The sequence below is a fragment of the Centroberyx gerrardi genome, chromosome 3 (genome assembly GCF_048128805.1).
Source record: "Centroberyx gerrardi isolate f3 chromosome 3, fCenGer3.hap1.cur.20231027, whole genome shotgun sequence".
In the NCBI taxonomy this organism is placed as follows: domain Eukaryota; kingdom Metazoa; phylum Chordata; class Actinopteri; order Beryciformes; family Berycidae; genus Centroberyx; species Centroberyx gerrardi.
The window spans coordinates 12,397,499-12,425,489 of record NC_135999.1 but is presented as its reverse complement, the minus strand read 5'-3'; the positions used below and the strand labels follow the sequence as shown (position 1 = coordinate 12,425,489).

Here is a 27,991-nt window from a genome sequence, read left to right as displayed (position 1 = left end):
AAATTTTAATATAACCGTACAATGTTGAAACTACAGCTACACGCACACTCAAGGCTATTAAAATTAATACAAAATTGATAAAAACTTATAGAAAAAAAACAATTACATCAAGACTTAATATGGCAGTTTTGTTACACCATACGGACATTTAACACTATTTCTAAGGCACCTTGTGACTTGAGTACACTGACATCATATTGAGGTAAACCCCCTCAGCCTGTACAGGGAGGGTTAACAGAACTAAAATCAAGTCTTGCAAATACTGTAGCAAACCTGCAAATCACTTTATAGAAGTTTGACCTCATAAATAAATTATAGTGGTGAAGTACGCACAGACAATATGGATGATCCCGTCTTGATTACTCTCAAAGAATAAACACAATAAATTTGAAAGATTGTTTATGTCAATATCATTGACACGGCCCACTCATTTGGTTCCGTATGTTCCTGTCCAGTAGACCATTAATACTGCATGGATACCAATCCTTTGGATGGTCGAGCAACACTGGTGGTGGTGGGGGGGTGTGGAGCGGCGGGTGCTGTCTGTCACTCCTCTCGCGTGCTCTGCACCATGGAGTACTTCTTACAGGGGTTCTTCAGGCAGGCGGGGGGCCAGGTGATGGGCCAGCTGTACGAGCACGGCACCGACGTCTGCACATTCCTCTCAAAGAAGTTGAACACGGGGTTCCACCAGGTGTTGGTGAGGTAGTTGTTGGGCGAGCATTTCAGAGTCTGTCAAGATAAGACACAGTTTTAGCCTCAGGATGAACAGACCAGATGCCATATTATTGTACATGTTCAATATAGGGTTTAATTATGTAATTTGATATTTGCTTTTGCAAATATGCATTTCGTATTGCATTTCAGGTTGAGGATTTTAATTTGAGGCGTGCAGGTTCATTGATGAGGTCTTTGCTTGATGGACTAACATTCATTTGCTCTGTGGCCCTAAGCAACAAGATTTTGGCCTTTCAATTAAACCATATTGTGCCTTTACTTACAGACAGTAAGAATAGGTTTCGACAGTTTTAATGGCGGCCAAGGGCCAAAACCTGGGGCACTTCTAGAGGCTCAGGGTGTGTAAAGGGGCATACATTACTCTGAAACCCACATGTTAAGGCAGCTCAAATGGTCTCTAGCCATAACAAATAGAAGACTAGCTACCTAATGTACAGACAGCATGCATAAATTACACATTAAAGGATTCCTGATGTCTCTACCTAATTTGGTACCAGAAGATTTCTAAGATTACCTACCTAATTACCCAACCTAAGGATGAAGCATGTGGACCACCAGTTTCTTATCACTGGCTTAGTGGCCTGATTTGCCAGTGGTTAATAATTAATCTGCCAGACAGTGGTGAGACCAGTAAACACTGTGAATTTCAGAGTTGCCAAATCCAGCTTTGATAATTTAGGCATCTGGCCAGGGAAAACTGCCTCAAGATTGATTGATATTGTCCATTATCATTAAGACTGATGCCTTTCGGGGCCATCCTGATTGTTGGTGTAGGAGTGTAGCTGGATGGGTTAGAAAAGAACATCTAATCAGCTTCCTGAAATCAAGACATTCCCCAGAGAAACAAAGAGTGTGATTTATAAACAATTAAATCAATGCAAATAGACTGCCTTTTTGAAAATTAGGCGGGGCTCTATTTGGTGCTAGGGACAGTATAAAGCCTGAAGAGTGTATAGCCATTCTGATATTTAATAGTCTGGCATAATCTGATGTCTCAAACTTTGAATTTTTTCCACAACATACAGCACTACCTTTGTACAACACTGGGCACCTTTATTGTGAAATTCTGAGGAATATGCCAAACATATTTATCACATGACTAATGATCACAGATCCAATATAACTTGAATGATAATTCCAGCCCCAGACTCAACCGCTCCCAGTCAGGTGTCTTTCAACAATTTGGCCAATAGAGGGGGTGGATAACCATTCTGAAAAGTCATGCTGACTGTTCCTGGGAATAACAAGCAGAGGATTTTGACACACAGTCTAAATATATATGCACTTACTGTAAAAGTATACAGAAAAAACATTTACTTTAAACATAAAATGCAATGAATTCTTGTGTTGACATGTAACTCTTTTAGCTGCACTTGAGGCAAATCCCCTGAGCCATCATGTGTCACTAGGCAGACAGTAAAGAATGGGAGATCCCTAACTATACTATGACTCATGTAAACACTGTGTTACATGAGTATACACTGTGTTCGGAGAGTGGAGCCTTCAGCTTTGTTTGCAACACAATTATGACCGCTCTCATTTTTTCTCTTTCACCCTCACACACAGCCCCCCCACCCACCTACACACACACACACACACACACACAAGCACACAAAGAGAAGTGCAGAGTTCAGCTGTGTGTTCAGACCTGTAAGTTTGCCATGGTGTGGTACCACCAGAAGAGGCGGGAGGTGATGAAATAGGCCACAACCACATCCACACTGTAGTGCTCGTGAGCCACCAAGATGCAGACCACGCCCACGGCACTCAGCAGCCAGCACATCAGGTGGTACCACCAGAACGACCGCGGCGAGTCTTGGGAGAAGGAAGGAAAGGAAGACAGCAGTGATTATTCATGACAATATGCGTATACGGTTTGTTCTTGTCCATATCCCCACTGTCAGCAAAATGGCACTGAGGCAAGCACAGGAGGATTCCCTGAAACACACAGATAAGGCGAAAAAAACGCTACTTGACACACTCCAACCTCTGCTTGTAAAATCTCATCCAAATTTCCGTATTGTTAAATTTTCAGTGAACAAAAACTTCTTAAAATCTGTTTTGTATTTTTTTTAGCCAGCCATGATCTTGTTTCTGTCATCATGTTAAAATATTTGGTAATCTCTGCTGTCACCATGACATTACTAGCATGCTAAAAGACAAAAAAGTGAGAATGATGGCAATGCTTGCCAGTTGTATCCTGCAAGTATCTGGATGGTCCATGTGTATCTATATAATATGGTAATGTGGGCCCTGTGGGGTGGGGAATGAATCACACACAGGAGGGGGTGAGCCAGAGGGTCACGCTAACAATTTAAAATGTCAATGCATAACTTTGTCTCCTCAATCTAATCCAAAAATAGATCAGCTGGGTTTAGTTTCATTATCTAGATTCTACATCAAAATATTACAATTTAATATAATTCATAAATAATTCATGGAATTTCACATCAATTAACATCAAGTAATACAAACATTGATTTTACTACTCACACTCCTTGATGAATAGGTAGGTGAGGGTGAGCATGACAGTGTGTCCACTGTAGAGGAAGTCTCCACACATGAGATGGGAGCCTGTTATGGACAGACCTCCACCTGAGATCAGCGTCAGAACACGCTGTATTTTTGCCTGTGAGTCTCCATGCAGCTGAAACCAAAGTGGTATTGGAAGGAAAGAGGGAAAAATGGTTACAGATTGGATCAGTGGTAACACAATATGAAATGGCGAGAGATAGGGACAGGAATCAGGGAAAGATGTGGTTGAACAGAGAGAAGAGTGATGTGAGGAAGTAAAACAAACATAGCTTAACAGGGATCATCAACTAGACATGAACAAATCTTGGCCTCTTGTACCTGGTGCTTAAATTACTGAAGATAACATATTCTTTCCAGGTAGATAAAGAGTTTCATACACTGTCTGAGGCATTTTAGATTCTTGGGAACAAAACAACTATTAAAATGTCCAGCATCTGATCTTTCTGCACTGCACAACCCAGAAAACAACTGCCAGGAGCACATATTTTTGATCAAACTCCTGATGCACCTCAATATTGTTGGTGTCCTGAGGCAGTAAAAGTCAAAATGGCTTTTTTATAGCTGCCTCTCTTGCGTGGCTGTGCAAAATGAGTCCCAGAGGCTGCACAAGAGCACATGGTTGAGCAACCACAGCTGATGCCCACTCTGATGTGAGCATGCTACTCACCTTAGGTGCACAAGTCATATGCATGCCAGGTACAGGCAGGGTGGTGATGTACATAGTAACACAGCGGTACAAGTACAGGGTGCCAATCAGGAAGAAGAACCGCCTGCTTGCTATTGACCTGCAAATGGACAATGTGAGAAGCCCAGTGGAGTAAGTGCATGAACATTGTGGCCTCTTGCTTATGCAGAACTTCTTATGGAGTGGCGAACATCTACTCAAATATTAGAAAGCTCCAAAACACTGGATATGCATTGCACTGTGGGATGGGTCACAGTGGTCCATTGGAGTTTTGTTACAGAATAGCATCTGCTGTTAAACAGATTACATGAAACTGCATCTTAAAGGAAAAATCCACCCTAAAACACTGTACTGTTAAAAAAAACAGCTATTGGAGATGTGTCTTGCATTTCTGGACCCAGTTTGTTGTTTGGTGATATATTTTTCTTATTCCGTCAGATCACTTGCCAAATGTAGATGACTTGACACAGCTACAATGGACTTTGAAAGTAGAAACATTTTCAGCTATCTAGAACATCAACTATAAACAGCAGATTTTGGTGTCAGCTCTGGGAAACGTAGGAAATCACTAACTGAAGCAGAAATAGATGAAAGTGGATACACCAAAAAAGTAAATTACAACACTACATCACAAAATAACTCCTGGAATGTGATGAACATCACACACTGATGATATCTACGAGTGTAGATTAATTAAGGGTGGATTTTTTTTCCCTTTAAAGCAGTTTAGAAAAAGGAAATATTGTATATAATTCTTTGTCTGATTGAAATACAATTTTCCTCTTTCAATTTTCAGTGTATTTCAATGTATTTCTTATGGAAATACACTGAAAATATTACTTTGACATCACATTAAGGTAAAATAGAAGTACTTGCACTATAGGTAGTACCAAAAGATTCTTACTTGTATCTGAAGAAGAACAACTGGACGATCCAGATGACCACCAGGACCATGCCATTGATCTCTGTCACTGTAAATGCCCACTTGACCCTGTCAATATAGTCAAAAAACTTGTCAGGAAGAGGCGGGCTGTTTTCTTTGGGCGGGACCCTCTCATGGACCACCGTGATGACAACCGTCGTCAGGACCAAGTTGAAGGCGGCGTAAAAGAATGCGATGGCCGTCTTCCACCACTCCATGGGCAGGCGACTGCCCTTGGACTCAGGCACGGAGATCTTGACATAGTCGTTGTGCCTCCCTATGCCTTTCCGGAAGCCCCGCTTGGTGTCCTCTGTGCCGGGGGTGTGGACGGGACAGCTTTTACCGCCGCTGGGCAGAGCGCCACCCTCCATTCCAGGGTTCAGATTATCAGCGGCAGAGTCTCTCCCATCCACAAGCTCCGGGGATGCCATGGGTGCCTGCTCTGTCCACCCAGAAGTCTGCTCCTCTGGGTCTAGACTGCCACAAGAGGAAACAGCAGGTTGAAGTTAGGGAAGTTAAGGAATTCTCCATCAGTCCCTAGATGACATCAGCAGATGCTGCTGGTGTCACTTACAAAAGTAAAAAGAAAAGTAGATAAGAAAACAGCGACTGTGCTTGATGGTTGCATTCAGGATGTCAAATCACAATGATGAGAAACAGGCAGGAGACAAACTTCTCATGTTTACGTTTTTTTCCACTCCACCTCATCCTGGGGATTAGCAAAGCAAGAGATGGAGCTTTTATAGATTTTCTATTGGCTGAAACATCTATTTTGAATTGCTCTCTTTGAGTTTATAGCAGCGAGCTATTCTAGATGTGGTTGTATGAGTTGAAGCTTTGTGTGTTTACATTTTCCTTTCTCTGGACATTTACCAGAATCACTGGGACAGTTTTCCTGTTTGAAAGTTGAACCAGACTCTTATTTTGGGCCTTGACAAATCTTTCTCTTGGTTTTCTGATTCTGTCCTCAATAGCTGTGGTCTTTTCCAGACCTCTGCATGTTCTTCATGCCTGTTTCTGTTTCAGGTTGTTGGAGTGAAAAAGCTGCTCTTTGTGGACAAACAACGTGTTCTGTGGGTTTGGTACATTGCTGCTTAATGACACTGCAATAATACTAGCCACTTGGCCAGCACACGCACACACACACACAAACTAATATAGATGATTGATAACGTAGGCAATGATACAGATGGCCTTTGATTCATTACTAAAATGTATGTTTTGAAAGATATGTTTTATTTCCTCGACTATACTGCATTTCAAATTTAAAGCTTTAAACAGTTTGTAATTAACAGCCTCATAACCATGTCTCTGTTCCTTCCACCTCAGTCCTGATGTGTTCATCTGTAATGTCATCAGCAGGCTAAACTAAACTAAACTAAACTAAACTAAACATTGTTGGAAGCCAGAGGTAATGATTAGTAATGAACTGATACCAAGAACATGAGCAAAGTTGACAATGGGCAATTATAATGTAGTTTGAGCACGCCCTTTTTGTTTTTGAGCCCCTTACAGTTAATGACATGAGAGAGCTCTGCAGCAATGACCATTTCCATTCTTTCATGTCTGAGAGGCTTCTAGCCCCTATAACAGGTCCATTAATGGATTTGAGGGTATCCCATCAGCCCCACAATGCATCACAATAAATGTCATCTGGGATACATACAGAATGGTATGTTTACTTAGAGACAAACTCGGCACTAGAGAAAAGCATGGGATAGAAATAGAGAGTGTCTGTATACAAGAGAGCTGCTGAAAGTATCAATTTCCTCAGAATCAATTTTTGAGGAAAACATTATTGCATTGGAGACAGGCTCATGGTAGAATGCCCTCTAACTCATAGCAGATTCACATTCTGTTATGTAACTGATGGATGGCTACAGACCACAACGTCTGACAGACTTTAGGCAGGTCAAAGCTCTATTAGGTATATTAATACTAACCAAGATGGCAAATAAGATCTGAGAGAGCAAACAAATGGTATTGGTCTATTGCAATATTATGTCTCTTATGTTGTTAGGGAGATTATGTTCCTTCTCCCTCTCCAACTCTGTGGTCAGTCATACCCCATGTTGTGATTCTACCCATTTCACGGACATCTAAGGGCAAGTCACTCTATTGCTGGAATAGGATGGAAATTGCATCAGTGCTGTGAGAGATTGTGAACATATCATTCTATCAATAGAATCTTACTTTTGGGGGTTTGGAATCCTGTATTTTCAAGGTTCTCTTGATTATATTCGCCCATACTGTGATAAATCAGTGTGACATTAATCTACAGTACACAGGGGATGGAAGCTGTGTTTCTTTTCCAGTGTTCACCGTGAGACTGCGCTAAGTGTATACTGTACATGGGAGGTCAACAGAGTGTCTCCATTAGGCTAGTTTTCCACTGGTCTCCTCCTCTCTAGTGTACAGTACACTCTATTTTCCCACCAGCCAGTGCAACCAGTGCTCTACAGGGATGGGTGGTGATGGAAAACTGGCAGAAAAACCTATTCCACATGGTCACAGACAGTAATGGATGGCTTGGCCGTCTTTGCTCGCCCAAAGCTATTTCCAGAAAAGCCACCCAGTTGCCATGAAGGCTGTATTTTACTCTAGGGGAACCAGGACACTGACGCCATTTTGGGACCTTGATAATAACATGGTTCCATTGCTGTCCACTCATTTTCTTTTTTGCACAGAGTGGATCGCCGTCATCAAAGGGAGGGTTAAAAATAAGTCACACCAGAAGTGGCCCAGCCCTGTAGGAACTGGGGCCATCACAGAGAGGGGCTGACACATGCTATGCTGTGAAACAAGCCTTCAAACAGCATGTACTGTCATCTGTCACTGAATGGGAGCGATAACATTCAAGTCATGCTGATCAAAAGGTCGATGAATAAAACATTGAAAACCCTAATCCATTTTGTTTACATTTGTATTGGATTAAAATAGATCTGCACATGTAGAAACTTGTGAAAAAACATATCATCTGGTTCAGTGCTGCTTTTCACGATTCAGTGCATACGCATTGTGGCTGTGCTCAATATAAAAAGTCCTGGATTGGGACCAAGGTTATTATAGTTTTTAATTCAGTTTCTATTTCTAATTTAGTTTCAGTTCCACTTTCTAATTCAATTTGGGTTGAATTACTTTTCAGAGTGTGTTTTTTAGCTTTAGTTTTGTTTTTACAGTGTCCTAGATTTAGTTAAGGTTTTAGTTTTCAAGTTCAAGTTCATTTATTTGTATAGCCCGTCATCTCAAGCATATCTAAAGAGCCTACCTAGACCTAGTCCTTTAATTTAGAGCCAATTAAGGGAAAAATGGCACTTGGAGTGGAATGTTTACTTCATGTTTAGGAAAGTAAATGATTCATTTACATTTCTATAGGTTACAGATAATCAAAATATAAACTGCATAGTCAAAAAGTGTTACTAAGGAAGATGTGATTGAAACATTTAACACAAGTTTGTATAGCACTTTTGCACTATGCACTTTTTGAGCATCTGCAAAGGACTCTTTCCTAAAATTTTGAAAGATCTATGATGAGGACGGATATATTATTATTACCATTATTATTATTATGATTAGTAGTAGTAGTTGTTGTAGCAGCAGTAGCATTAGTATATTAGTCATCATCATTATCCTCATGTATTCCCTGACCCCCTATATCATCTCATGTCAAATAGTGTCAGCGAAGAAGAGCAAATTTCCATCAGATGTCTGTGCCTTCCTATGTAGGATCTTGTGTCTCTGTAGAAGTCAGAATGATGTTCACTTCCTGTATTGGATTCCAGCTGACTGGACACTACTGGCTCACTGTCCAAATCTGCTCATCAGAATAAACAAAGACCATCTTTACTGACTTCAACATCAAATGTTGCATTCCTGAAAAGACACACATTACATTGCATTACACAGTCTGTACAGTCTGTAGTCTAGTAGGCCCAGATGGTCAGATTGTGCATGGAGCCGCCCCGCTACACTCTTGTGGGTGCCATAACCACATGGGGTGGATACTGGCAGTAATGTCAGGTTCAGGACTGGGAGACTCCCAAGCCTCCAATATTACAGGGCGGCAGCCCCGCCACATATGATGTGTGCGGTGTGGCTGGCTTCCAAGTTTACATTTGGGGAGCAGCATGGCCCCACACAGTGCTAAACACCATGTTCCATAAGTGGCTACTGGGTGGGGCAACAGGTTAATGGGAGTCCTGTAATTAAACCCCTCTCCACATGCAGTCAAAGCTATTGCAATTAGAAACTGACAGCTGGATTACTATAATGGAATTAAGGCAAGGACCATCAGCATCACTAGCATGACAGTCTGTATACTGTAGTCCATACATAATTTAGAAATAATCTGCACTTTGCATTAGAAGTTTTTAGAGCTTACATGCAGTAGTAGGCTACATGCACCAGCTGTGCTTCATCTCTCTGTCACGTTTATGATGCTGATGATAAAGAACCAGTTTTATTGGAAATGCTGTCTTGAAATGAGATCATCATACCATAAACACATTAGTGCCCCATACTAATTATTTCCTTCCGGCCTGTCTGAAATGAGACATACAAAACTTTCTGTAGCCTATGAATATTGAGGAAAACATATCCTATAACAGAAAACAACATTGCCTATGTGGAAAGACTGATGCATGTTATCTAGAATCCAGATACACAGAGTATTTCAGTCCCTGTAGGCAACAGACTGATCAGAAAACTTAAATGTGATCAGGAGTATAAAATCGAAGGGCTACAGGCCTATTACAGTTCACATAATGATCCCACCTCTATTCCATTTAGCACATATAACACATATCAGTGTGAGGATGCTCTCTCTCTCTGTCTCTTGATCCATATGTTGCACAGTTTACAGCATCCTACCTGCCTTCCTCGGGCCTCCTGGTATCTCTTCCTGTAGTTGCAGTTCCTTGAATCCCTGCTGTTGCTTCTTGTTTGATCCGTGTTCAGGCTGTACTGCTACATTACGCGACTGTAGCGCTCGTCTATGAGGGAGCGCTCCTCCCAGCAGCCCAGATGATCATATCCATGCAGCCTCTATATCCAGCCCTCCTGACATCCAAACAGCCCCCCTGTCATTCCAATATAACTATCCTGTAATAAACACAAGCATCGCCCTGTAACTATAACCTGCTCTTTTTAAGTAGGTGATCCTCTGCAATCTTCAACCCGCATCTTTGCTGTAATTAAAGCCTAATACTTGGATGCAATAACACGATAATTTATTATTCCGCTGTAGCTTCGCTGATGAGCTTCATTTTGGACACATATATATGGCAAAAAAACAACAACTATAAGTACTATTAAAGATAACCATAAATACTGGCAGTAGTATTCTATCACTATTTTCGCCATGTGTCATCCATAGGCTATTCATTTATTTCATATATAAGTAGTTATAATACATTTCTGATTATCAAAACTTAAACATTCTAAATAATTAAATCTCATTAAATCTTAATGAGAATTGGATGCTGCAACTAAAAATATGCCTCGGTGCTTCACATGAGCAGGTTGCAGATCGGTTGAGTCCTTCAGCCGGTCGCTGTGCTCATATAGACAGTAATGAAACACACTGATTTCAGATCAGTGTTTTTCAACCAACACAGAGGAAATGCGTCACTTCCGTGCCCTGATGACGTAGATTGCAAAAGCTCTTCCCGGTTCTTGTGCCAGACTCCATTCACTGGAGATACCTGTCCAAGAAAATAAACAAGCAGGCAAGTTTTTATTTTTCTATTTTTAAATAAACAGCCAGCTGGTTAGATAAGCTGTCACGCCGCTCCCAGCCATGGAGACTTCTGGCAACTCGCACAAGAAACAGAAGCTGAGCAACGCGCCTGAAAACTGGGTGAGTTTCTGATAGCAAGTTGCGTTCAGCGCAACGCCACGTCCCCCTCCGCTACTAGCTGCTAATGAGCTAGCAGGCTAACTAGCCCGAGAGCTAACTTAGCTTTACTGCTGTAGTAAAGGTGGCTTCTCGTTAAAGCCTTGGCGGCTCCTTGCTTAGCTCTCTTTACAAGCTGCTGCCAGCGTTTGGCAGCTACTGCTCCATTAACTAACGTTTCTGCATCTGAGAAATGGTGCATTACGCTAATGCCTTTGCAGCTGTGATAACATTGCACTTGCCGGCTCCATCATCAGTGTCAGCGAAATATGTATCATCTTTTTATCAGTTTATCAGCCTTCTGGTAAATTGATAATGCTTGATGTTTGGGTGTGAACCCCCTGTCTATTAATGTAGATTCCTAACTAAATGTTATGTAACATTATATAACTTGCATATGGGGTGAGATGACAGCAAGTATGTCTCATTTCAGGGAATGCAGCGAGCAACTAATGTTACCTACCAAGCCCACCATGTCAGCCGAAACAAGCGTGGCCAGGTTGTGGGGACGAGAGGAGGCTTCAGAGGATGCACCGTCTGGCTCAGTGGTATGTTGGTGCACCATGTCAGTTTCGATTAAAAGAAACACATTTCAAGGTGTCCTTATCACAGTTTGTGTGATTTCATTTAGTCATTTTATGGTCTTGTTATTCCTCCCCTCTGGCGTGAAGGCTTGTCGGGGGCAGGGAAGACCACGGTGAGCATGGCTCTGGAGGAGTACCTGGTGTGTCACGGGATCCCCTGCTACACCCTGGACGGGGACAACATCCGCCAGGGGCTGAACAAGAACCTCGGCTTCAGCCCAGAGGACCGTGAAGAGAACATTAGACGCATTGCTGAGGTGGCCCGGCTGTTTGCTGATGCTGGGCTTGTCTGCATTGCCAGCTTCATCTCTCCCTACAGCAGGGTGAGTGACTCTGGGAAGAAGGAGAGGCAGAGATGAATCTGAACAGGCCGAAATGGTTCTGCCACCATTGCATCAGGAATAGAGTTTGAGATTTTTTTTAGCATTGCTTTGCAGCACAATTTGGCTTCTCTAATGCCATATTTATTTTATCACATTCAAATCAATTCTGGCCCTTTGAGGACAGTTTTGTTCTAGGCTGGAAAGATCTGTGTGCTTAGCAGGCCAGTAAGATTCACATCCCTTTTTGAAATCCTTTCAATTTTGAAGTGATGTTAATGATGACGTTAACAATCATGAGGATATCCATCATCATCATCCTGCTGAAAATTATGATGCCAATGATTTACTTTAATTGTCCCCTTAGGGAAATTTGTCTTGGACTCCATGCTGTAGTTCCACAGTACAAATGCAAAATAGCAACATCGTCAACATACCAACAGCACCAAATTGTATACCTCATATTGCACATCCCCATATTGCACAACCCCTATAGCCAACAACCTGTCCTACCTGTTGGTATTGAAAGACCTTATAGGCAGAAGTGGTGATGTAAGAACAGACTAACTTGTAAAGGCCCGAGGCTCTGCCTGCTGAGACCTTTGTCTCAAGGCAGCCTTTTGGGAGAAGGTTTTTTTGTGTTCTTGCAACATACCACATTTTGGCACCTCCTCTTAGGCTACAGTCATGTGTTTACCTCACTGTATTTTTGATGATTGTCTCTCAGGATCGCCTCAATGCCAGGAAGATCCACGAGGCTGCAGGTCTGCCTTTCTTCGAGGTGTTTGTGGACGCACCACTGGATGTGTGTGAGCAGAGGGATGTAAAGGGACTGTACAAGAGAGCCAGAGCAGGGGAGATAAGAGGTAGAGTATGGTTTAATATTGTTTATGTGCAGTGCGCCACTAGATCTATATTCTTCTTGTGTTAAGTGTATCTGCCATGTGATCAAAACATTCAGGGTTGATACTTGGGCTGAGGTATATTGATGTCTGTTGTGCAGTACTGAGTGCCTTAGAGTTTGGCACTGAAGAGATGGGGTCAAAATATACATCCATGTGAAATTTTGTCGTATTAAACATACAACAGGGGAAAAGATTACAGTGTGGACAGTAAGTGTGATTTCTTGAATTTCAAAACCATTGTTGTGGGGTAGGGATGTACATTAAAAAAAACAACAACTGTAAAATGGGTATGCAGAGATACCACTGCATTAGTGCTGTCAGCCTCGGGAACCCTACCTGGTTGGCTTTCCACCAGTCCAGTGGATTCCTATCAAGTGGTGGAGGCATTTCTTGCAAGCAGCCCTCCACTTTGGTTTCATGGTCATTTGCGCGGTTGGACCGGCTGCGATGATGCAATTCAAAAAGTCGTTAACCGTTAAGGTTAATCGACGTGATAAATAACAAACAATAAATCGATCATCGATTTTTCTTGAACATCTATTGTGGACTACTCTGGTTCAGCAGACAAAGACACGTAAACCATGCATTTACAATTTCATGAGTCTGACTTCTACTTGTGACCTTGACCTACAGTATGTGACACGTCAAAAACTTTGCTGTCTCAGTCTCTACTATAGCTTAGCTTGTCCAATAAAGCAGAAATGACAGTGAGAAGAAAACTGATGCATCAGTGTTTCTGTTGAAGGAAGTGTTTCTTATCTCTTTTATCACACTGTGGTGTAACGGTTTATTTTGTGCCAGAGTGAGATCTGGTCTCATCTTGTCTCGTTTCTGTAGAGCAGGTCGGTCTTAAAGCTTCCCTCCTGTCTGAGGAGGCCAAGACATCATCAGTTAGGGACCATATGTCAGATAGTCTTTTTTAAATGAGATGGAATCCAGACTTTAGCCTGTCGTCTCAGCACACCCTTAATCTCCTTAAAACCCTTGTCTTTACGGCATGCACTAAGCATTTTGAATTGTCTTAACTTTAATCACTCAGTTCTCTAATTAATGGCTATTCCCCGCGGCACTGCTGAGCCCACTAATGTATTGGGTTGATTCATTTATGGATAAAGCAGTTATTGGTGATGGCTCTGCCCATTTAGTAATTAAAGGGGAACTTAAGGAAGGAAAAACAAAGCTGATTTATTCTGTACATAACCGCCTACATATCCCAAAACAATATTGCACAAATTTCTTTGTTTTAAAAGTATGAGTTTGAATTTGTCATCTGAGCGTTGTGATCAGACACTTATTCCAAATAGTGTTAAATTCAGATGAGTGAAATGATAAAAATGGAAAAGAAATGATTGGCCAAAAGCCTCATGAAAAAATACTTTTGGCTAGTTGTACGTAGCATAGAGAATAGGGCTCAACCTTGCACTCATTTCTTTCTTTCTTTCTTTCTTTTTTTAAATCAGGTTTCACTGGGATTGACTCTGAGTATGAGAAGCCCGAGGCTCCAGAGCTGGTGCTGAAGACTGACTCCTGCAGCGTGAATGAGTGCATACAGCAGCTCATTGACCTGCTTCAGGAGAGGGTGAGGGGAAACATATCCTGTTGATTTAAGGATCATTATAACATGTTTAGGATTAGCTACTGCATTTTTTTGATGGCTTTGTCCTCTTTGAAACAAGTTTGTGATAAGATTAGAAACACGGTTGTAAGCTTGAAGTTCAGAGTTGATACAGAAATCTGTGTTGTTATTCTTCTTTTTACCACTAGAGGGAAGTGGCCCCTCATATTTGTATGGGAATTCATGCCAGTGTGTCCACACTGTCCCATGTGAATTCATTAATTAATATTTCTTTAGTGACTAGTATAAACAGTTACCAGAAGTCACGATTATGTAGGATATTTTCCAGCGATGTGATATTCATGTCATTAATTTGATATTGTGTTGTTTCTGCAGGATATAGTTCCTGTTGATGCTTCTTATGAAGTGAAAGAACTGTATGTTCAGGAGAACAAGCTGGACCTGGCCAAGGCTGATGCAGAGACTCTACCTGCCGTGCAGATTGGGAAGGTACTTCTGATTATTTGATTCTGATTAAGATGTTAAATTAGACTATAGACCCATTGATGTATATGTAAAGCAATCATGATTCTTCCCCCTGTCCATTGACATCTTTCCCGTATCCTTTTTAAATTGATGTAAATATATGACGGGTGGTTGACTAATGTGTAACCTATGTGACTGTGTGCGTTATCCCCAGGTGGACATGCAGTGGGTGCAGGTGCTGGCCGAGGGCTGGGCCACTCCTCTCAATGGCTTCATGAGAGAGAGAGAGTACCTGCAGTGTCTTCATTTTGACTGTCTACTGGATGGTAAGATGCCATTAAAACTCAGTGTCTTTAAGGAAATAGAAAAATGACTGAAAAATGCTATCCTAAAATTCAGTGTTGCTGTACTTGACAAAAGACACTAGATGGAGATGAGTGCTCACAGAATGGATCACACAAATATTGTTGACAGCTTTCTGCTGGGACGCCTTTTACTTTTTTCTCACACCAGTCCCTTGATGCAAATGTCGGGTATGTTCATCACTTCATGGCACTGTGATCACTTTAATGTTCTCCAAATAAACTGGAAATAGAGAGTGCTGTCCAATTCTTATTTTAACATTATGAGCACTCTGGCCAAGGTGTAGCGGAGAGATCAGATGTTTACAGTGGTTTCCAGCTTACCATGCTGGCAAGTTATATGGCACTCTGTACACTCTGCCCACAAGTCGCCATGTTTTTTTTAATTCACATACTAGTCAAAGGGTTCATTCATGTAAACTGTCTATAATTTGACACCTTCTCATCTCACTTTCTCTTCAATCTGTTGTTTCCGTCAGCTGAACCCCTTTGTAATTCCCTCTAATATTCTCCACTTTATCCCAATGAAATTTGAGTTCTCTCTTTAAATGGAGCATCAGATTGGATTTACAAATGCGTTCCTCCAAGTGTTAAAGCTGCATGGTATTTCCTGCACTGTAGGATGGGCTGGGAGGAATGAGTGATGTTTTCCACAGGGCTGACATGCTTTATGAAGTGGTATTTAATAGGAGTAACACAGCCTACATCATACTGGAGGTGGCAGAATTACATGGATATAATCAGAAGAGAAGTTGATTCTAATAGAGATTCTCAAGAATAATCTTGCCGTGCATCATGTTAGTGAACACATAATGAGAACATTTTCACCCACGGCTCAGGAATGCTTACTTTTTTTTTGGCATTTGTGAAACAAATGAAATGGTATTGGGTGTAGAGTGCCTTTGTGTAATTACAGCAATTTCCCATGTATTGTTTGAAATTCCAAGAAAGAGTCAATTTACTTTTATTGCCCATATGACCACTGACCTCTCAGCTGTGTGTTGTGGTGCCAAACATTTTGACACATACACACACGCACACACAGTAAGGCAGAAGGCATAAAATCATTTGACATGTAACTATAGTCTGTATTTCATTAACAGAATTTGACAAGTATAAATTACAACAACTCTTCTCACTGAAGGGTAAAACTATCAAATTCTTAAAACTTGGAGCAAAATCTGGGTTGATTTAGTCTTGAGCCAGTCTCCTGTGCCCAGAAGGGTAGCTAGCTAGAGAATGTCATCTGGGCTGGACAGAGGCAGAAATATGTTGATGTCAAAACTCCTTACTCCAGTTTCCTCTGTTTGTCCTGGGGGAAGGGACACAAAGGAAGCTTCCATATTGATTGACACCACAAACCATCATTTGTCCGTTCTCGCTTCCTTCTAGGAATTTCACAATGAAAATATGATATCACAATGAAAGGACTGATCACCCACATTCAAACTGTGGTCGGGAAGCAGAAAAATTAGCATGTTTCACTAATAACATAGGCTACAAAAATAAACGATTCAAATGCAAGCTTGTGTCTCCCTAGCTCTGTGGACATTAGGCAATATTTGTGTGTGTGTGTTTTATTAGAAGCAGCTGTAAGTGCTGCTCTGTGACAGAGGGGACCAGAGGGGCTGGGGGTCGGGAGCGGTGGGGGTGGGGGGTTGTGGGCAGCCAGCATCCCGTCCTACCTCGCCGGCATTTGATCTGATGTGATGTGAAAAGCGTGCCGGTCACAACGTTTTCATCAAAGGGATGGCAAAATGAATCTGCCAACAGAAGGCAAACACTACACAGCTCGAGTTATAAAACGAGACTGTCTCAGAGTTTCAGGATCCGGCTGAGCTTGCGAGGTGATTTTTCTCCTCGTATATCTTAAGTTGCAGCCTCCAAGACTCGCAGTATCCTGTGGTATAGCTATACATTCCACATTTAGGCGAAAAGGGTATGGAATGGCAAGGTTGCCAGATTGGATGAGCTGTCAAATCAGGGGCCAATCAGGACGAGGTTAACTTACTGGGTGAAGTTGAGATGGCCGGTTGAAATGAGTATGACGCAAATCCTTGTATTCTGCATACATGTGACATTTTCCCCATCTGAAAAATGTTGTTGATTGCTACCAGACTTGGTCACCGGTATCTGACCTCTCTGCCACCCCCTTGTCCTAGGTGGCGTTATCAACCTGTCAGTGCCTGTGGTGCTGCCTGTGTCCAGTGCAGATAAAGAGCGTTTGGATGGCGTGACGGCCGTGGCCCTGGTCTTTGAGGGCAGACGAGTGGCCATCCTCCGCAACCCCGAGTTCTACGAACACCGCAAAGAGGAGCGCTGCGCTCGCCAGTGGGGCACGACCTGCAAGGACCACCCCTACATCAAGGTCAGTTACTGAGATGCCACAGACACATCCAGGGTCGTTAAGGTGGTGGGCAAGCTTGCCGTTCTCTGAAAACTGAATTTACAACATGGGCTGATATTTTGGAAATGTTATAATGCCCTGGCATCTGAAAAAATTATGCTGATGTGTGTTTTGAAACTCAACCCAGGTGCAAATATTAAACAGCATTTGCAGAGCTATGGAAGGTCTGTCCCAATGTGCTGTTTGATAAACACTCCGCATGTCAAAGCAAACTGCCTCTCTGGATTTTGCACTGATGCAAGACAGATCCTAGGTGGCTTTTTCACAGTGCTCACGGAAAGACTGAGTAGGTGGAAGAGTGGAGCTTTTCCGTCTGTCTGCCCAGTGTAATCACTTGATCTGTTTTGGTCCACCCTCATTTTGCAGGTGTTATATTTGGATGCCGAGTCTCTCGTTCGGCCTCCACCAAATGCATTTGAGATTGTACCGGGGCTGCACTGCACAACTCAACGGGCTGTGGAATTCTTGCCAGCTTCCACCTTTCCCTCCACCCAACCCCTCTCCAAATATACCCAGGAATTGTTTCCATCTGCCTCATATCGACTGCGTTGGGGCTCAGGTAGACTCGATGGCGAGATAACGTCCTGAAATGATCCTGCCCACCCTGCTGAAAGGGCGCCAGCAGTGGCACTGGCTCGTACGTGGAAAAGCAGCATCTCTCCCTTTACACCCCAACGGAACTGTCTGGCGACGCAAACCCAAGCAGGACAGTTGTCAGATTGCCTTTTGAAACCCCATCTGCATGGACTTGACAGTGTTGGGTTACTTTTTAAAAGTTGCCTGTCTGGCTAATTTTAAATCCCATTGTTTTTCAGGATTAGTGCAGTTGGCTGCCTGCTCATATACTGGCGGAGTTGCAAGACAAAAGTGATAGTAACCTTCATGGTATCTAGTGATTTAACACCCTGGGCTCAGACTTGGCTCATTTTAAAGCCCTTTGCTGCTAAAAATGCGTTGGCTGGGTGAGAGATGAATTTGAACACTAGATATGTGCCAGCTGTCTGAATATTTCACAGCAATTGGCATTCATCTGTAATTTTAGGAGAGATCTGCTGTGTCTCACCTCCTTTGTGATCAAATCTGGGCTGGCATCAAGTTTTAGATGCTGCCAGTTTCATTTATTAGTACCAAGACTGAGCTGTGTCCACACCTGATGCTTCAGTGCTGGCTTTAAATGCATGCTGAGTAGTCTGTATTTCCAGAACTGTCACTCTTACTTTATCCTCTCTAACATGTCACCGCCGAGCATGTGTGTGCAGCTTGTTGTGATTAAGGTGTCACTCATTAAAGAGTGTGTATGTATATGTTAGTGTGTGTCCAACTCCCCACGCTGGAGCCAGTCTGTCAACACACCCCTGTGCTGCTCGCTACAGCTTTTTATCCTCTGTCTCTCCAACCAGAAATGACCTGCTCCATATTACATGCGGTTAATCCACTTTTTCCTGTTTACCTGTCGGACAGGAGCCCCCTTCATCGGAAACTATGGTGTAGTGGCTGTTTATTTAGCCAGGGCCTTCTCATATATAAAGTCATAGGGCACATGTAATGGTTAAATGCAGCACATGAGTATGTGTAGGCCTGCTCTTTTTTGGTTCATCCATGCAGATGCTATATTTTCCATTCACTTCTGTCAGGAAAATAAATTCCCACTTGTCTGTGCCGTTGATCTCTCCAAAGAACAGGACTCTTGAGCATCTTTCATGACTGATCTCAGGCCAGCAGTAGACAAGTTGGATTAATTGGAGCGTGGAAAATGTTTCACACCATGATACTGAAACCTTTAACTATTTACAGCAAGCCAAGAGGCTTTTGGTCACATCAAGTAGACAGAAACTTCACGTCTATCACTGACAAAATTCTGATTACTAAGGATAGTTAGCCAGATGAAACTCAAATCCGTCTGTTCTTAATGTATAGACATCCTAGGAGTTTGATTATATTAGCTATCCAATCCAAGACAATTTACACAATAAATTACCAATGAAACGAGAGCACAGGCAGATATTTCTCTTTACTCAGCTTCCAAATCAGCTTTTTATACACTTCAGGTTTCATCTGTGGTCTTTTTTTGGATTCTCTCCATCTCAATACTGGTGCTGTGCTTCATTTATTGCCTACCCTGTAGAGAATTGTCATTCTGTATCACATTAACATTGCACAGGCCAGTGTTTCAGTAACTCTAGCTAAGGTCTCATAAATGCCACAAGAGGCAGGCAAAAGTTATAGCCTGAAACAATAGCAGCCTTTGCCTGGATCCTGAGCACTTTGGGGACATTAGAATAATCTTGTAAGGGAAAAATTCTCTCCAATGTGGTCATGAGCTCATCACTGGGTTTTATTGTGGAATACAATCATATTTTGTTTCTGCTCTGTTGTTGAAAGAAAGGAAGTAGATGTGGTCAAATGCAAAAAAGGGATTCTCACTGGATTCCAATTAGTAGGCGTGTCAGCATTTTGTTGACTGTTTAAAGACATTGAGTGACTTTGACTTTTGCTGGTTCATCCCTGTTGCAACTGTCAATAACTGGGGCGTTTTGTTAGAATTCACTGTTACTGAGTTTCAGTGTGACATTCAGAGTGAACATAAAGTTTTATGGACCGCAAAATGTCTTAAGTATGTATTGTGTTTGCCGATTGTCAGATCATTGCGACTCCTATTTCAGATGGTGATGGAGAGCGGAGACTGGCTGGTTGGTGGAGACCTGCAGGTTCTGGACAAGATCTGCTGGAACGATGGACTTGACCAGTACCGACTAACCCCCACCGAGCTCAAACAGAAGTTCAAAGAAATGAATGCAGGTATGGGACCAATACCAAGTCTTCATTTATCTTGATGTTTTTCTTTTCCATCAGAAGAAACCTAAAGCAATTATTAGATCTTGAACTAAGGAATGAAATGACTACCTTTTTTCTTTTTTCCTTTAAAAGGAGAGTGGGCACTGGGCATTCCACTCACCTTCAGTATTTTTAGACTTTGGGAAAGAATCTAGTGAGACAGATAGGGATGGGACAATATGCTTGTCTCATGATACATTTTAAGACGTGGGGTTCACGATTCAATATAACCACAATGCAATGTAATAAAAGTTCAATGACAGCTAAGTGTGACTGTATGAAATTATGTTTATTTATGGCATTGGCTTGCTAGAATGTAAACAACAATTTAAAAATGTCATTACAAAGTGTAAATCATATAACTTTGATGGAGAGCTTGTGAAATTGTGATGGACAAGCCATCTTATTTGTGATTATTACAGCAGAATATAATGTAGCTAATATCGCAATTCTTTTTTCTGCCCCTCGATATGTATTGTCACAGTTTTGTATTGCGATATATTGAATATTGATATATCGTCAAGACACGGGAAGAGTAGGGAAGACACGGGCATTTGTCTTGTACAAGATTTGCCCAAAAAGTCTCGCTAACCATATTTTTCCTCAGTTTAACCGGTTCCCCCTCCTCTCTCTCTGTTCAGATGCTGTATTTGCCTTCCAGCTACGTAACCCAGTCCACAACGGCCATGCGCTCCTGATGCAGGACACCCACAAGCGTCTCATTGAGCGAGGCTACCGTCGGCCTGTGCTGCTGCTCCACCCGCTGGGAGGCTGGACCAAGGATGACGACGTGCCTCTGACCTGGCGAATGAGGCAGCACGCCGCCGTGCTGGAGGAGGGTGTCCTCAATCCAGAGTCTACCATCGTAGCCATCTTTCCCTCACCCATGATGTACGCCGGACCAACGGAGGTAATGGAGAATGTTGTACATGCAATTATATGCTTGATGTTGCTTTTTTTTAAAAAGCTAAAACAAACATATTTCCCTCAAAACTGACAGCAAACTGACATCCTTGACGTCTAAGTGAAAAGTGAAAAGATGGCATATCACTGGAAAGGATTTGGTCATGTGATGGGGAACTCTGTTTAGTGTTTCACCGTACGCCAGCCTCTCCCTCTGATTGAGCGTAGCTGGGAATACTCTGTCTTTTAATCATTCTCTCATGATTATGGGAAGGTTACGGTGAGAATTATTGAGAGCAGATTGAACGCTGGTGGATGTTACGCAGGGAACTCCTATCAGTCTGTTTAGACAGCTTGACTTATCCCCAGCCTTAACCTTATTCTCCACCCTCCGGGCGCTAAAATAACCGTTCCGCTCGGGGCAGCCAGTGTCCCTCCTTGTTGAAGTGTCCTTGAGCAAGACACTGAATACCTACCAGCTTGTGCACGGACGACCCTGTGCTGTAACCCCTAAACATCCTACAGCTAATGTATACACACTACACCGATGAGAATCGTTATTCTAATAGCAATAGTATTAGTGATTTTCAAGAAAGTATTGTGGAGTTTTAGCAATTATTGATAATGAGAAACAGAAAAAGAGCCTGTATGCTCGTGGTGAAGGCAGATTCCCGAGGGCAGCAGCTGTTGGAGATTGGCTGTTCATGAACTCATATGGAAATAGCCCAGGCGTGCTGAAGAGTGAATATGTTAAAGTTGCTTTAAGGGCTTTTTGGACTGGCTTTTACAGTTAAAGACTTCAGCCTAATATTTTTTACACTCAAAAGAACTGGATCTAGTTTCAAGTTACAGTGGGACATGAAAGTTGCAAAGACATTCATCTCATCAGTAAGAACTACTCTTCAAGAAACATTGTGTAAATATACTAAAAATAAAAATAAGTGTTAAACACAAAAAAGCTGGATTCCCCACACCAGAGAAAGTAGTGGGATTAATGTCATGAGGTGATCAAATTAAGTTTTGTCTGTTTTATTCATTTGAATGATCCTTTGAGAGCATGGTTTATTATCATTTTTTGAATATTTGTGGTAAAATGTCACTTCACCACTGCACTTCCCTTGTAGCCTTATTGTAGCAACTGACTGTTTATTGGCAGGGAAAGTACTTTTTAACATAGTTTCAGGAATTCAGTATCAGCCAACAGCCATTTGAGCCTCTCACACCGTTGTTTAAGCACATTTTGTTTGCACATGATTGCAAATCAGTTAAGATAATTAATTGTTAGTTTTCCCCTTTTTTGACTGCAGTATGACTCATGCCAAAGCCCTTTTTCTCTAACCTACACATAGAAGCTGCCCAAACACAAAACCCACATCCCTCTTTCTTTTTCCTAATCTTTTTTTATTCCATATTTGTTCATTTTGAATGACTAGAGGATTGTTTTCCCCCATTGTCCACAGGTGCAGTGGCATTGCAGAGCCCGAATGGTGGCCGGTGCCAACTTCTACATTGTGGGCCGAGACCCTGCGGGCATGCCCCACCCCGACACGGGAAAGGACCTGTACGAGCCCACCCACGGGGCCAAAGTTCTCACCATGGCACCCGGCCTCATCACCCTGGAGATCGTGCCCTTCAAGGTTGCTGCCTACAACAAGGTCAAAAGGGCAATGGACTTCTATGACCCCAAGAAGTAAGTGCTTGATAATGTTATTTCATTTTTATTGTTTCTTTAAGCTCCGATCCCGCTGTCTCTGATTGACCGGGGTTTCTTAAAGTTGAGGAATCCTATGCTCCAGGACCCCTCCCTTGTTTCCCATAGTGTTGTAATTTGTCAAGGTAATGTTACGCAGGGTTTAGTCTGCAGTAATGCCTCATATTCAGGTCAGTTAGAGTCAGCAGCCTTAACAGAATTTATATACTGGAAATTAATTATTCATGAAGCTTCCCTTGTTTAAAAAAACAAAAAAACAAAGCACTTTCATCCTTTTTTCTTGTTATATTCTTATCTGCAGTAAAATGCCAAGCCAAGAATAACAGGAACGGTTTTGTTTTCTTATACCGTTAGAAAGTTTTGTGGCTTTCTGTGAGCTTTGAAGTTGTTCAAACATTACAGAGAACTGCCATTAATTAAAGTCTGTATACGGACGCTGCACAAAAATCATGCGATCTCACTGCCTCTCCAGATTTGATGCTGCTTCCACCATCAGGTTATGTGACTGTAGCTGTGTTCTAGGAATGCTTTGACTAAATATGGCCAGACTAATCAAAAGATTTGTTTTGTTTTCCATGATGCACATTTTTGATATTGAGTCAAATGCAATTTGTTGATCAGGACCTTCCAGTGTTTCTGTGAAGAGGGAACACTACTGCTAAAGGCAGGATGTGCTAAAATATTATCCGCACATAGTTGAGCTTCACCTGGCCATGGAATTATGAAATGAGGCAAAACGCTATTTCCTCCCTTGTGTTTGAAACCCAGGAATTAGCATACTGTTTATATATCACCTTTGTCCATGGTTGGGATAAATACCAGAGGCATTTATCATGTGTTTCAAAGGAGGAGGGCTGATCAGGAATTGGTTTCGAATCGTTACAGAACTGTATCAATAACTGTCAATCTAATCATAACCACATTATATACACTAACATGTTCTCCCACAAAGGAATTGTCCATTTTTGGAGAGTAATGGCATGATGACATGTAACATCACATTACAGTCCCTTAAGTAAAAATTGCACTCTATTTTTTATATGAAATGTGACTCTGTGACTTCCTCAACAAGTGAAGCCGTGGCTAATGCTAGGGAGAGAAAGCAGAGGGTTAAAGCACAATTGGATTGTCAAAGGCTCCGGTTGGCACTTTGTGAGATTTATGGCATTCCATGTCTCTGGCCGCTCCTGTGGTGCACACTGACAGGGCCTTGCCAAATTTCTAGAAGAATATGGATGCTCGGCCTAATCACTGGCGATACCCCTCGGAGTCTCTTTCTGAAGTGCAATGGCTCCAATCACAGCAAGCTGTTTCTAATTTGACGTTGTATAAAAATGTTCTGTGTAGAATTTGCCTTGTGCTCCTTTACCTCTTGCGCAGTTAGATCAACTGCTGCATCTTCTTCACCCAAGTTTCCTAAGGTTTGAGAACCACAAAAAGATGTGCTCTACATCTTTTGACAGCGATTCAAAATTTTCCCCCATAATCAGCATGACTCTGACACACCCTAAGTGTGAGCTCGCTGGAGAATGGGCTTAAAGTGTAAATCTCTGCAAATAAGATGTCTAAAACTATCTGATTATCCCAAAACCCTGACAGTAATTTATGGAGGGTGCTGGTGAAGATGTTATGAACTGGTGCCAATATTCTGTTCAGCAGTGGTCAGAGATGGAGACGATCCCATTCCCTCACGCAGAGTGGGCAGACGGCTTGCTTTGGGGAGGCGTGAGACAGGAGCCGACTGGCTGACACCCTAGGGTGTAGATCTGGTCTGAACTGGGGATCCTCTCAGTTCATCCAACGAGCAGTTGCACTAGGTTTATTTTTCTTCTATGTATGTATGTATTTATTTGTTTTTGTTTGGTTAGTGATCTACTATAATCAGATGTTGGTGGCATTTGGTAGCAATGGGTTAGTATAGTGCAAATCAATGGGGCTGAAAAAACATTCTTGAAAAAATCATAAAAAAATAGGAAATTGATTACAGTGTGCTGCTTTTCTTGTTTTGTTATTCCATCGCCTAGACAAATGGTTGTTAGCCCCATTGCAATCCACTAGCATTACTAACAAATTCTGGCTTAAATATCTCAAAAACCAACACTCAAGCAAGGGCTTTTTGAAAGAGCGTCTTTTTTTGTGTCTTTTTTTTGTATTTTCTAGTATTAATGTAGTCACTTGAATGGGGTTTGATGCTTTGGTTTTCTGTGTCTAAGGACCCAATGATAAGCTTTAAATTGGGCCGTACAAATCTGCTTCAACCACTCCACTTGTACTGATCACCCACATCATGGCAAACCACAGAAAAATAAAACCACACTTGACAAATGTTTGTTAGGACGTTTTATTGTAATGGTGACACATTTTCTTTTTGCCTTGTTGCATTTCTAACAAACATTTCTTTTACTCCTTACCTACATATTGCTGCGGAGGAACCAAGGGAAATTATATTATTTAGACAGTCTTTACCAGAAGTTTGAAACTACCAGTCTTGATTAAACATTGTGCCAGACTTTGTTTTTGGACCCTTTGTTTAAACTGGTGACAAAGAGTTTGAATTTGATGCCACTCTTCATTTATTATTTGCTTCATCATGTGTAAGCACTTAAGTGTAAACATCCTCAGAGGAACTTGCATGCTGTGAAATTCATGTACATTTGAACTATACATTTAGCAGAGCTCAATTTAAAGAAGTTGAGATTCCTAACTGTTGAAAGTCAACTATACTGGCCTCACACTGGAGTCATCAGTTCGAGGGTGTGCCGGTGCTTAGTGGTTTCTCACAGCAACTCTCCAGTCCTGGAGGGATTTATGCTGGACTTTTCTCAGTGCTGTAAACTGCTAGTTTTGTAAAGCCAAATGGTGCTTTGGGAGCGACAGGTATTCACGATGACCTTCACTTTACTGGCTCAGCAATGCAACTACTAATAAAGCAACTGCCAGAAACGGTCAACACATGAAATTTAGTGTTCGTTAAGATAAATATTCCCACACTGTTATTAGAGCTTTGCTTTGTTTGCAGACTGCGCAGCCTGCCTGTGGAAGTGCCAACTGGTCTGTTCATACTCCTTGATGCAACAGGCTCTAAAGCAGCAGCTGTCAATTTTTAAGGCTTGGCACACATCGGCCGTGCTGTCAATAAGCGGCTTTTGACTGATTTTAAAAAATGCCTGTCATTCAAAACTTGTTTTCTTTTATCTTTTAGCCATCAAGACTATGATTTCATCTCAGGCACACGTATGCGCAAGATGGCTCGTGAGGGAGAGACCCCCCCGGAGGGCTTCATGGCGCCCAAGGCCTGGACTGTGCTTAAGGAGTACTATAAGTCAATGGAGAAGGCCTAAGTTTGAGGCTTGGATGAAAAACATGGGAACACAGTGGTTCCTTCAAACGGTTAAAATGATGAATGTGGGGACCACTTAACCGCTATCTAAAACCATGCTCTGGCTTGTCTCCGTATGTCACTTTTAAATGTACACTCACAATACTACTGTCAGTTGTTTTTTAGTCTTATTACACTCACTGCTGTCTTTTAACTGTATGTACTTTATTTAACAAATTTTATTTAGGCTGTGAAATTTGAACACGGTCGGAGAGGTCAGTATACCAATGAGGTGTTGGTCTTTTAACAGAACAAACAAATTACTTCTAAGTAGATGCTTGTGTTTCAACTACAACAGACTGTATAACTTATATTTGGATGAGTGGTTACAATGGTGGTGTGTAAGAATTTAAATAGCAAAATCCTCAATTAGCTGCTGGCAAACTCAAAGTACTGTTGACCGGTACTTGGGAGGGAATGAATGTTTGTATTCCCCTTGTCCCTGTTGAAAAGGCAGTGCACCTATTAGACATCACTGAACCCCAAACAATCGCTGTGTATGTTTGGCAGTGGCAGCGGTCGTTGCCCAAAATTTGGTTTACGCCAGTAGTTGATGTAAAAGTTGAGTGCCTTGGTCTTTCTCAAGTTACTGTCTTCAGAAAGTGAATTCATGTGCCCTCTTGTTTGAATTACAACGCACACCTGCTTCTTGTCCCGCTTGTCTCTTTGTTACATTGAAACGGTCCAGTAGTTAAAGAAGTGATCTGCAAAACAGATCAGCATTGAAAAAGAGCTGGAGAGATGTTTTCATTGGGATATGCAACCCTAACCTTCCTAAACTTTTAGGAAAACTTAACATGAGCTTTCTTTTCTCAGATGATCTATTTATTCTGTCCTAATGTGGCAATGTTTTCTCTTTTAACTGTATCTCGCATGTAGTTTGACCCTTTTATGCCTGTTTCTCTCTAAATTCTTGTTAATTGTTTTTTTTGTGTGTTTATTCTTCCTGAATTTTTTTTTTTTGTAATGGGTTGCTGATATTTTCCACTTGGTTATTCCTTTTTGTCAGGATTTGGTCTGTATAAACAGTTTGGTGGTTACCAGCAAAGGAACTGATTTGTAATCTTCCTTGTCCAATAAACCATTTTTAGCAAAAGGAACAATTTGTTTACTCTTTGTTTCTCTAATCTTTGGGTTTGTTACTTGCAGTGCATGTTTTTTTTTTCTTTAGCAACACACCAAAGAGTTCTAAATTCATAACACATTTTCAAAGAATGTAACTTAATTTAAAATGACACAGCACTTAATTTCATGTATTTCACAAACTAAATTTACATTGATGAGCTTTCATCAACTTTTAGCTGCCTGTGATCTCACAGTAATGTAATTTATATTCTGACATCTCCCAATAGCTCTGAATTTCCTGGTCTCTTTATGACAAACCTGTTTCAGGCACATTTTGTCATCTTCCTACACTTCATGTTCTGTCCAAAATGTCATTTCTCAGATTTCTTCGGCCCTGCCTATTGGAGCATTTGTGACCTCCCACCATACAGGTCAGTCGGTCAATCAGTTGTATATTGAATGAGACAGACCCTCTACTGACCCCAATCAGATAGACAGACAGACAGGCACACACACACACACACACATACTGTATACATACAGCTGCAGCTGGCTCCCAGATGCAGTGGCGCAGTCAAAGTGGAACACAGAGGGTTAATCCCAGACCTGAAAGAGTGGCTCTGTCTGAAATACCCTGGATACTTCATCTAATCCAAGTCCAAGATGTAATGAAGAGACCTGCCAGCAGCAATTTTTCTACCTTTCG

The 27,991-nt window shown here is 41.8% G+C and overlaps 2 protein-coding genes across 2 annotated transcripts; one reads left to right on the top strand and one right to left on the bottom strand.

Moving 5' to 3' along the window:
• On the bottom strand, positions 1–9,832 carry sgms2a (sphingomyelin synthase 2a). Its single transcript, XM_071924576.2, has 6 exons — positions 9,750–9,832; positions 4,863–5,357; positions 3,941–4,058; positions 3,232–3,385; positions 2,387–2,553; positions 1–732 (listed from the first exon to the last, which is right to left on the bottom strand). Exons 2-6 carry the CDS (start codon positions 5,309–5,311, stop codon positions 547–549), a joined length of 1,074 nt encoding a protein of 357 aa, XP_071780677.1. The 5' UTR covers positions 5,312–5,357; positions 9,750–9,832; the 3' UTR covers positions 1–546.
• Positions 9,833–10,546: 714 nt separating this feature from the next.
• Positions 10,547–27,312, top strand: papss1 (3'-phosphoadenosine 5'-phosphosulfate synthase 1). The gene is made up of 12 exons (XM_071924461.2): positions 10,547–10,737; positions 11,207–11,321; positions 11,445–11,680; positions 12,405–12,543; positions 14,043–14,161; positions 14,534–14,647; positions 14,838–14,949; positions 17,148–17,353; positions 20,056–20,191; positions 20,869–21,137; positions 22,591–22,820; positions 26,044–27,312. The coding sequence occupies exons 1-12, from the start codon at positions 10,678–10,680 to the stop codon at positions 26,180–26,182; spliced, it is 1,875 nt and encodes a 624-aa protein (XP_071780562.2). The 5' UTR covers positions 10,547–10,677; the 3' UTR covers positions 26,183–27,312.
• Positions 27,313–27,991: the final 679 nt, after the last annotated feature.

Bases quoted from the DNA above. Each gene is read 5' to 3' on its own strand.
- sgms2a (XM_071924576.2), bottom strand. From the start codon at position 5,311: ATGGCATCCCCGGAGCTTGTGGATGGGAGAGACTCTGCCGCTGATAAT. The intron at 3,386-3,940 runs GTGAGTAGCATG...CTTTGGTTTCAG, and splicing joins ATATGACTTGTGCACCTAAG to CTGCATGGAGACTCACAGGC. The intron at 2,554-3,231 runs GTGAGTAGTAAA...CCTTCTCCCAAG, and splicing joins CTACCTATTCATCAAGGAGT to ACTCGCCGCGGTCGTTCTGG.
- papss1 (XM_071924461.2), top strand. From the start codon at position 10,678: ATGGAGACTTCTGGCAACTCGCACAAGAAACAGAAGCTGAGCAACGCG. The intron at 10,738-11,206 runs GTGAGTTTCTGA...GTCTCATTTCAG, and splicing joins GCAACGCGCCTGAAAACTGG to GGAATGCAGCGAGCAACTAA. The intron at 17,354-20,055 runs GTCAGTTACTGA...CTCCTATTTCAG, and splicing joins AGGACCACCCCTACATCAAG to ATGGTGATGGAGAGCGGAGA.